Consider the following 10,568-nt stretch of genomic DNA (forward strand, 5'->3'; position numbering starts at 1 on the left):
AAAATTCAGGTTTGTTTAAAATAGGGAACCTTTGTTCTTTTCCAAATGTTTAACGTTTTCTGAGTCTGAAATGATTCTTGCAAAAGTATAAGTAAACCTATTCATTAGCTTGGGTTAAAAACAAATTAAAGACAGTCCTCTAGGAACTGCAGCATCTGTTAGTCTTTGTCTCAAATGATCTTGAGAGAGTAAAGCAGACGCTTCAAAATTTCCCATAATAAAAGGTTGGCTAAAATCTTGTCCCTGTGCTGTAATCAGACTGGAGTCTAATTTAAAAGTATTGGTGCAATATTTGCTGGCTCAGAGACAAGCTGCAATCGGGCTGTGGTCAGCAGCTTCCAGGGTAGCAGGCGGTAATCGCTTAATCGCTGCATTTCTTCTAGAGCTAATCGGTGCCCTGCACCCCTGTAGGATATGAACACGTGCCAGGAGCTCTTCTCAGTAAGCCGCTTGGCCAAAAGCCCTCGTGTGCCTATTCTGCAGCCCGTGCTAGCTTTGGCTCGGCTCGCTGAGACGTTGCTGGCTGCAGGAGGGGCTGATGCAATATTGCCAGAGACAAAGCTCAGGACGGAGCAGTGAGAATTGGCCCTGCAAACAGCAGGCTCTGGGACTCAGGGGCTGTGTTTTCCCTGTTTTCTAAATATCTGTAGCAAACCTGAGGCTGCTGTGTGCATTTTAGCCGGTTCGTACAAATCCCGTGATGCAATGTGACTAATGCATTCTGACTGTTTTGGTAAACCAGGTTCTGCTCTCATATGTATTATTTTTCTCTCTCATACGTATTATAATTTAATACCCATCTTTGGACTATCAATAATACTGCATAGCGGCTTTTTTGGCTTTAAAGTTTAAGATGTTTTCGGTAAACTCTTAAAACACTCCCAAAGGCCCATCATTAAAGTTCAAAGCAGAAGACTAATCATTATAAGGTGTTTGCAGTTATCCCTCCTTCTAGCCTTATAAAAAGAAGATGTTGAGCGAAGACCGTGTAAAACTTCAAATGCATTAAGGAAATGCATGAAGTACACAGCACTGCCTTTAGGATTTGGAGGGGGGGAAGCACCCCTAAACTGAGGGTGTGGTGTTTTTATTTTTTTTAGACATGCTATAAAATGCCTTAATCATAAGCACGCAGTTAATCCAGGGTATTCACAGAAAGCCATCAATATGGAATGCCTGTTGCTAAAATAACTCTGCATTTCTTAAACGCCAGCGTGTGCTTCGTCCCCATCCTGGCCCCCCTTTTCCTGCAGCACTGCGGATGCCCTGTTCCAGTTACAACACAGCCTGCTTTTATCCCCTGCTTCCTGCTGCATGGAGGAACACGCTGGAGACAGCCGATGCCTGTTCTTGCTCAGGCTCTCCGCAGCTGATCTGGGAATGATTTGAAACAAAACCCCTTAGTCCTTTGGAAGCCTCCGTCGTGAAAAATCATTTCAAGTTTATTAGTAACGGCTGCGGCCACACGTACGTGGAAAAAGAAAGCAGTAAAAAGCCAGAAAGGGGGAGGCAATGGTGATGAAGGCACTTTCTAAAGACAGGGGAGGGATTGCACAGCCCAGAAATAGTTACCAGGTCTCTTGTTTTCCCTCTTTCAGGAGGCGGGCAGCCGCTTTCCCGTGACACTTAATAATTAAAGATAACAAGAAGCACAGTAGATAAAAACAGCTTTCAAAAGCTCCATGGATGGCACTTTTGTTCTGAGCAGAGGAGGATTTATTTGGGGAGAGGTTGTCTCTGTGTGACTGGTGGAGCTTTTATCTCCTTTGCTGCTGTGTTTTCATGTTCCCGATGGGCTGTTTGTTGCTCCAGCGGCTCTTTCTGTGCGTGTGCAGGGCCCTGCGTGGATGCTGGACGCAGCTGCTCAGGACCAGCGTTGTTGAAACGGGCCTCCTTGCCCCGAAAAGGTGCCTCGCTTAGCAACCCAACCCAGCTCTTTAGTTAATCCATCCACAGACCCGAGCCATCCTTTCTGCTGCGATTGGCTCCGTGCTCGCCGCGTTCCCTGGATTCAGTGGGAGAGGGCTGAAAGGAAAAGCCTCCTCCGTGCCGAGATCCTTTCGCAGGTGGGGGATCGCAAGGGCAGGCTCTCAGACTGGCCGGGGACGAACACTTTTTTTGGCTATGGGACTGGGGATGGTTCCTGCAAAGAGCATCCTGCTGTTGGGTTTGGGGCGAAGCTTGGTCCCGTTTGGCCGCTTAAAAATACAGCTGCTATTAATAACAGCGTTTGCTTTCTGCAGTGTTTGCAGATAAGAAGGGTGAATACATCTCATAGATCCTTTGCATTTTTCTCTTGGCCACCTCCCTTCTCCCGTGATGCAACAGAGCCTGGGGAAGGGCCGTGCTATAGCATTGCACTGCATTTTCTCTCTCAGGAGGAGAGCCAAGTTACACCCTTGCTCAAAAATCATGCGGGCTGGCCAGTGCTGAGACCCCCCCCAGGGGCTGGGGGGTTGCTTTTTTGCTTTTTTGCTTTTTTTTTCTTTTTTCTTTTTTCTTTTTTCTTTTTTTTTTTTTTTGCTGTAGGCAAGGCAGCTGACAGGAAGATGACTGTTAACTTGACAAGATAAGTCGTTTCAATCCACACAGCCTGTGAACAGGCTATTAAAATTATAATCTAATCCTTTATTAAGAGACTTGAACCCGCTCAGGAAAATGGACACAAGAGGCTTTTGAAATTGTACTGCAACCTCCACCCCATGTGACATTAAATGGTTTCTTACCTCAACAGCCAGCCATAAGTGCGCTAATGAAAACTTAATTTTTGGTGTGGATGCTTTACCCCAGGTGAATGTGTCACCTCTCTCCAATTAACTGTGGAATCAAAAAAACCAGCCTTTGCTTCTCAAAGAATTTGCGGTGTTTTGCAAAAATTACTGTTGTACATGGTGAATATTTGCAGGACTGAGACTTGTTTTTTAATTCTGACCTGTGCCAGTACAAGATGTAATAGCCAGAACTTGTGGCATCAGCTTTCCTTCACGAATATCCTAAAATTGTCTTACTATGCACATATCATCAATTTTTTTTTGTTCCAGCTGGGATGTGGATCTTTCCTAAATACTGCAGGTATTGAACTGTGCTGTGTATTCATCACTTGCCAAATTTAATGTCAGCTTCTTAAATAGGAAGTGCAGTGTATTTTTGTTCTTCCTTTATTAGTGGATACCAGTTTTTCAGAAATACTAACGCAAAAGAATTCTAAGCCAAGGCTTGGTATTTGGGGTTAAGTATAAATACTGCTTAACCTTCCAACGTGGAACACTTTTATCGGCAGAGAAGCAACAAAGCTGAAAACTTCTGTTCTTGGAGATGTAGTTTGTTATGCTTCTGCTGTGATTTGCAGTCACGGAACAAGTCAGGAATTCATCATCCCGATCCAGGTCTGTTCTTGGCAGTTTTTTTGCATCCAGGGTGTGTTGCAAGGTGTGCCTCCTCTTGAAGACCAAGAGGGGATGGAGTTGAGTAGGGATTTCTGGCTACTGCATTCGAGGTGATGTGTTTTATGTTGTCCCTGCGAGATAGACGTCATTTCGGAGATCTGGCAGATGGGGTTTGCTGTTACGTGTTTCCCTGGTGCTCTGGGAGCTGCAGTAATTGAAGCCAGCATCACCTTGGGTGTGCGTGCAGCTGGCTCGCCAGCCCCAGGGGCAGATGGCTTTGTCGATCCCTCATTAGTGTGGAGGTCAGCTGCAGTTTAAACTGGGAGGGTGGAGTAGCCCTCGCTGCGGGAGGATCTTGTAAAGTTGCGTCGTTGATGTGTCCGATTCCCCAGCCTTCCGCAGGACTGACCGGTATCAGCAGCGGGGTTTGCAGGAGCTGCAGCATCACGGGTGGTGGTGGCAGGAAAGCCACCTGGAAAGCACTGTTTCAGAGGGTTAGTCCCAGACTTAGACTAAAGTAAAAGGGGTTTTTTTAAGTTAGAAGGGACTTCTGCATGTTTCTAGGCTTTAAGGTGAGGTTTATGCCTTTGTGTGAGGGAAGGAGATAGGGGTGATTCTTGTTCAGTTGAGCTTAAAATACATTCCTTCTCATATAACTAAAAACCTTTCAGGTGCATCTTTTCCAGCAAGTGGCAGTAAGATGGGAGAGGTGGCTATCTCCATTTTCAACAGGATTGCAAAAAATAGCCTGAGAAGAAAAATACTGAAATCTTGAAGCTTAGAGGCCACCCTTTGAGAGTGTTACTGGGGCAGCAAAGGAGCGGAGGATGTTTGGTTGCCTGTTGCGGATCTTGCCCAGGTTGTTTTCCAGGCAGGGAACGTTGCAATCTGATACTTGGGGGGTAATTAGAAGTTCTGTATAGGCTCAGAAGAGCCATTCTTCAGCAGTTTTTATGGAGATAGATAGGCTGTAATTAACCATCCATGGAAGCAGCCTGTTTGGAAAAAAAAAAAAAAAAAAAAAAAAAAGCATGTCCTAGAAAGTCTTAATTTTAACCATTGACTCACAGAATAATAAAAGGGAGGGAAGTATTGAGTTTGATGGCTTTCTGCAGATTAAGATAACTTCAGTCTCCCAGGGAAACCTTATCTGGTGGCGGGAGGAGGCGACATCTTAGCAAGCCTCCAGGCGTTGCTGCTAGACATGTGCAGGACCGTGAGATTGGAACTGGGAAGCTGGCTAGACTTAAAATAATTTCAACGTAGCTGCACACATGGAGCATATTTCGAATTTGGTCCCAGAGCACTCTTCAAAATAGAGGATATTTTCCACATTAAGAGTGTTCAGGAAGAAATTTATGGGGTTTGGCAGTACTGAAATTAGGATGAATAAAACGAAGCAGAGTCTTGCACATCGTGGGGTACGTGGGGCTTGGGGTTTCCCTCCTGCTCCACCGTTAGTGCTTGCAGATGAACTGCTGAAGCAAACCAAATGCTTCTTCATATGCAGGTAGACCTAGAGTGGCTGATGCCTGATGCAGGTGTTGCGTGTCATCCAACAGCTCCTGTTCTTGGCCTTCTTCCCTAATAACTTAACACCAAGAGTACAAACACTGTCGAGGAGGCTTAGCTATTCTCATTTGTTTTCTGCAAGTGCCAGGTAGTTTTTCATCCCAATGGACATGAAGCAGCAGCAGATGCAACCCTGCAGAGACCGGGAGGACCTCTGTTGCCATCGCTGCACATATGGCCAGCAGAAGCATCTGCTGCCTGGCACTAAAAGGGAGTTGTCTCTCGAGTTGTTTGGTGTGATCTTTATTACCCTGATAGCTGTTGCATGCTGTGGTGCAGTGAAGAAGCTCATTTTTCAGAGCCTTGCTTGGGAGTGGACAGCTGATGCTGAAGCATGAATTGGGGTGATTCTCTGGTCTCATGCCAACGCATAGCTTGTGTAAAGCCTGAGAGCTGCCTGGACCCTATGGGCTGTTGGTGCCCATGGCCACCATCCCTCCGGGCAAGCCTCTGCTGGCTCAGGAGTTGCATAGTCCTCTTCCAGGACTTTGTCCATCACGCTCCCTTGGTCTAGTAGAAGGTGGTGTAAATGCCGTCTCTCTAGATACCTGCAGTCAGCCACCTGAGGCTTCACTGCGCTGTTTGGTCTCACTGCTGCTCCTTTGGGTTGAGAAAACTGAAGGTGATGAGAGGCAGAAGGATGCTTTCAATTTCTGGCTTGTCCTTGTGTTCTTGTTGAGCAGCGAGTCTGAATATTCTTGTTATAACCTCTAGATAGACATTAAAGAAACATGTTGCGATTTATGCCCTCCTCAGAGTTACAGATAAGATCTAAATGGCCTTGTCACAGCACCATTTAGCTACTAGAGCCAGTATTTAAGTTGTGTTAATTCCAGCTGTTGGGCCAAAAACTCTAGAAGTGCTAGTGTAATGTAAATATTTAATAGACTATTGCCATTTAAAAGATTAACAGCTCTCCAGCAACTCTTCAGATGGGCGTTGCTGGGTTGCAGTTCTCTGGTTTCCATCAAGTCTATGAATTTTAGCACTGATCTCCCTGGAAAGCTGATCTAAGCCTCTTCGTTATACTCCGTAGAGTAGGCTTGGCTCTGTGCAAGTTGCTTGTGCTGCAGTCCCCCATGGCAGCCTTGCTTTTGATTAAACCTGGGTCAACCCCAAATGAGGACAGTTCGGCCAAATTTACCTTTTTATTCCCATGCAAACACATGCTGAAAAGAAAAGCAGCACTGAGAGAACAGAAGGTTGCTGCAGCAGGAATTAGCCCACTGACTCTTGATACTCCTCTGATTTCTAGGAAGATGATGAGAAGATAATCCAGGAGATTCAGAAAGAGGCTGAAGAGGAGCAAAGGAAGAAGAACGGAGGTAAGTCACAGTCTGGACCTGTGCTTTAAGATCAGACTGAGGACGACAGGAGACCACAATGTTCCCAGCTTTTGACAAGACTCTGGATTTTCACTGGATTCTTCCCACGGCCTGACTGCTTGCAGGCTTCTCCGTGCATTGCTGTGCTGCACCAAGCATCACCCAAATCTTGCTCCAGAGAGGAGTGCAAGCCATCCCCCTGTTCCTCCTGGGAACCAGTCTAGCTTTGAAGTGCTGTTGCCTGCAGGCTTCAGCTGGGACCCTGGGGAGGCACGAGGCTTGTGTCCAGCTCTCGGTTGGCGCCGGGTGTCATGGATGCACAGATCTGTCTCCTCTCCACTTGGCAAAGTAGCTGAAGGGCAGCATAACCTCTGTTCTTTGTGGTGGAGGGCACGGGGGCATGCAAGGAGCTGCCCCACATCCCTGCGAAAGGAGGTGTTTCCCCCTCTTTGTGGTGTGGTATTGATGAAAGGAGCCGACCTGGAAAGCTAGTGCTGTGCTCCATGGTGTCTGGAGCACAGAAGGGGCAAGCAGTGATGCTGTAGAGAGCATGGTTAAGGAATATGCTCAGGGTGGAGGATGCCGATTGCAAATGTAAGACCACGGACCAAGCTTGGTGAGTTTTTGTTTGTGGGATGACTGGTTCTTTTCTCTCCTCCCTCTGCAGAGAACAGCTTCAAGCGGATCGGCCCTCCTGCGGAAAAGCCCATGGAGAAAATCCAGAGAATTGAAGTCATCCCCAGACCTGTTCCTCAGAACCTCCATCAACCCCGGATGCCCCCTTACCCCTTTGTGCACCCTCCCTTCCCGCTCCCTCCTGTCCGTCCCATGTACAATAACATCCCCCTCAACATCGGCCCTATCCCTGCCCCCTACGTCCCCCCGTTACCTAACATGAGGGTGAACTATGATTTTCCCCAGATCAATGTTCAGCTGGAGCACAACTTGCCTATGCACTTTGGCCCTCAGCCTCGACACCGGTTCTGACCTGGTTCCTACAGCACTTGGCAGAGAGTCACTGCAGGGCAAAGCCGCCCCAGTAACGTCACCCCCCCGTCCTGCTCCAGCCCCTCTCGGTTTAGCCAGCTGCAAGGGGACCTGCTGTGACTCACGCGTACCTGCACTGCACCCCTCTCTAGAGCTTCTCTGAACCTTTGCGATCAAACATTTCAACCCAACGGGGCTCGGTGCTGCATTTCCAAGGGGTCTCTCCCTATGTTGGGCATCCAGGTATTTTGATTTGACAAAGCCTGTTCAGGCAGCTATTGGGAGGGAAAGTGAGGCTTTGTGGAGTGCAGGGATGCAGCCGTTCCTTGGGGACTTTCCAAAAGTCCTACCTTCCTGCCGGCCAGAGCAGCTGCCGCAGAGTCAAATGAGTCTTGGGGCAAGGGAAGAGAGACTTGGCCTCTGAGTAAGACCTTCAGGAGCAAGATAACCGGAGTCGGCCGCCCTAGCCTTCTGCCTGCGGAGAGGCATGAGGCTGGGGTTCCCATGTTCTCCAGCATCCCTGTAACCTGCTAGCACCTCCCAGCAGAAATAAATTGTTCAAAACCAAATCAATCTAGTGTTTTTAGCATTTCTCGCTCTCCAAGTGGAGTGAGGGGATGTAGCAGCCACCTCGTTGCTGAGATCTTGCTAGGAAGCCCGGAGCTGCGTTCTGTCTCAGGGCTTTAGCAAGTAGCAGGAGACTCGGGCACCCTGATCTTTGGCTGAACTGAACTTGCCCCCTTTGAAGGGCTCAGGTTTTTTTCCCCCAGAGGTGGGTGCCTCTCAGCTTCCAAAATGTGGCCTTTGCTTTGCCGTTCTCATCTGGTACCCCAAATCTCCCCCTGCTTTTGGCAGCAGTCCCCAAACAGCTGGTAGAAGCACCCGGAGCCTAAGCTGCGCCCTTCGTTGCAGAAACTACTTGGGCAAATACCCGGTTAGATGCGTAGACAGTGGTGTGTGATGTGTGCTGTGGCAGAAAAATTAGGAACTACCCCTGTAGTCGTGCGTGCAGGCGGCGGTGAGCCGGGAGCCCCCTTAGCTGAACCCCCTGCAACCGAATGGGCAGCTGTAGCCTTGTGCTGCAGGAAGCTGGCTGCTTCTGCGGCGCTTAGTAACTTCTGAAGATGCGTGTTTCAGTTTAATTGGCTTTGGAAAAGCGTGTTAAAAGGCAAACGTTGAGTATTGCTGGGCTTAGGAAGTAAGGGTTTAGGAAAAGCAAAACTTCCTTGTAAGAAGCGGAGGGTGTAGCTGCTGGGCTGCGGGAGGAGCGTTGGCACAAAGCCCTTTCCCCGCAGCCCTTGGCTGTACTGTCTGGTACAGGCCCCCTCTAGAAAAGAAAATGGTTGGAATGGAAAAAAAAAAACCCAACTCCTCCCAGAAACACTGGGCTAGCTTTTAGCAGCCCAGTTGTGCTGTCATTCCCTGAGTGGTTTGGTCTGGGCCACATCCTGCTCTGTCCTGCTGGGAACCCGCTGGGTGCACTTCCCCTCCCGTTAATCCTCCCGGAATTTAAGCATCTAGGTGTCTTTCGGTTTTGTTTGTTTGTCAGGTAAAACTCCCTGCCTCTTCCTGACGGACTCTGCCAAAATCCTTGCTTACCGCTCCCGGCACAGCATCTCCTCAGGCGTGCGGTGGGTGATGGGCGCGGGGCTGGCGGTGGGATGCTCCCGGAGAGACGCAGCCTCCAGCGTGGCCCAGGACAGTGTCTGGGGACGGGTGTCCCCAGGGGGGTCTCCCGGAGGGGACTTCCACGCTTTTTGGAGCTCGGTCAGCACTTTCTCCCCTCTGGGGCATTCCCTCTGGGTTGAACGTGCGGAGTGCTCTGTTCCAGTTCTTCAGTGCCATGGTCTCTAGCATTAATAACCAAGTGGTATTTCCTTGCTGCTATCGTTTGCTTTTTTAATTTTTACTTCTTTCTGGAAGTAGTCTGGGGGCTGCAGGAGCTTATCGCTTGCTGCTCAGCTGGGTTTTAGCCACGTGTAAGCCCTGCCTTGCACCAAGTGATTCCTGCGGTAGCCAGGAGCAGGGTGTCCCGTTGGATTTGGGGAGGGCTGGGTTCACAGCATCAGCGGGTGGTGAGAAAATGGACCCAGGTCAGAAGCAGCATGGGTGGCTTCCCCTTATGGAAAGGGAATCCTATTTTTTTTTTTTAATAGCTGAGATTTTCTGGGCTCCAGGGCCGGCTTGGATGAGCCCTCGAGGCTTTCTAAAGCATGTGCCTTTCTCTGGCAGGGCGGTCGTGGTTGTCCCCCAGCACCTGCCTGTGCAAAGGGGGGTCACGCAGCGGCGGTGGGTCGGGCAGCCGGGGCTCAGCTGCTGAACCGGTGGCCCAAACTGCGAAGGAAACGTGACGTGTCGCACAGCCCTACGTAGCTGGGAGCACGAGCAAAAAACCGATGGTCTAATCCCATTTTTTGGCGCGTGTCTAGAGATGCGCGGGCGTCGAGACCTGAGCCTTGGCAGAGGGAAGCAAGAGATGGAGCGAGAGGGATGGAGAAACGTCGGGCAGAGGTGGCGTGGGGAGGTTGGTGTCCGTGGTCCGTCCTGCTTGGGACGTGAGCGTCTTCTGCTGCCGTGGTGCAGCGGTCACGGTCCTGGAGGAGCCCGGTAGAGGTAGGGGGAGAGAAGACCGCTGTCCCCATGTCCCCTGCAAAACCGTGAGCTTATTTTGTGTCTAAGAGAAGAGAAATCGGTGCTCGGTCCGCGATGGGGAGATGCGCTGTGCCCAGCAGCCCCGAGCGATGGGCTTAGCCCTCCACCCGGTCCTGGGGCGGCGCTGGGCTCCCGGCGCTGCCTCTCTTCCTGAGGAAACACCCATTTCACCAAAAATTACTCCGCAGCCAAAGCGCGTCGCTGCTTCTCCCCTCCAACCCGAGAGACCTCGAGTTGTGGTTGCTGATAGCACTTGGATCTGTGTTGATTTATTTTAAAAAAAGAAAAGAAAAAACCAAAAATTTCTGCACAACCACCAGAGCGATCCGTGATCTGGTCTCTAACTCCTGCACCTGTTTTCCCACCCACCCCACCATCCTTGAAACCATTTGTCCTTTAAAAGGCGACTTGGAGGTTGCTGTGCCCAGGCTGATTCCGTAACAGGTACTTCTTATGGTTAATTGCAGTGTCCCACTTTACTTGCCTTAAAGGTGGAGAGAGAAACTTAGTATTTGCACTTAGCAAAACATTATATTAAAAGAAAGAAACCCTGTAAAGATGTGCATGTTCTGCAACTTTGTATAACAATAGCTGAAAATAAATAGGTGGTTTATTAAAAAAAAAAAAAAAAACAAACCAAAAAAAA

At 49.2% G+C, this 10,568-nt stretch overlaps 1 protein-coding gene across 4 annotated transcripts in view; it reads left to right on the top strand.

Annotated features, from left to right (window-relative positions):
* RNF216 (ring finger protein 216) overlaps nucleotides 1-9,655 on the top strand; it is an 82,086-nt gene extending 72,431 nt beyond the window's left edge. For all 4 annotated transcript variants that reach the window (XM_030002017.2, XM_030002020.2, XM_030002018.2 and 1 more), the window contains exons 16-17: nucleotides 6,214-6,283; nucleotides 6,951-9,655. In XM_030002017.2, coding sequence (XP_029857877.1) covers nucleotides 6,214-6,283; nucleotides 6,951-7,270 — 390 coding nt within the window. In that variant the 3' untranslated portion in view covers nucleotides 7,271-9,655. The remainder of the gene's footprint in view (nucleotides 1-6,213; nucleotides 6,284-6,950) is intronic.
* The last annotated feature ends 913 nt before the right edge of the window (nucleotides 9,656-10,568 follow it).

The sequence above is a fragment of the Aquila chrysaetos genome, chromosome 25 (genome assembly GCF_900496995.4).
Source record: "Aquila chrysaetos chrysaetos chromosome 25, bAquChr1.4, whole genome shotgun sequence".
Taxonomy (NCBI): domain Eukaryota; kingdom Metazoa; phylum Chordata; class Aves; order Accipitriformes; family Accipitridae; genus Aquila; species Aquila chrysaetos.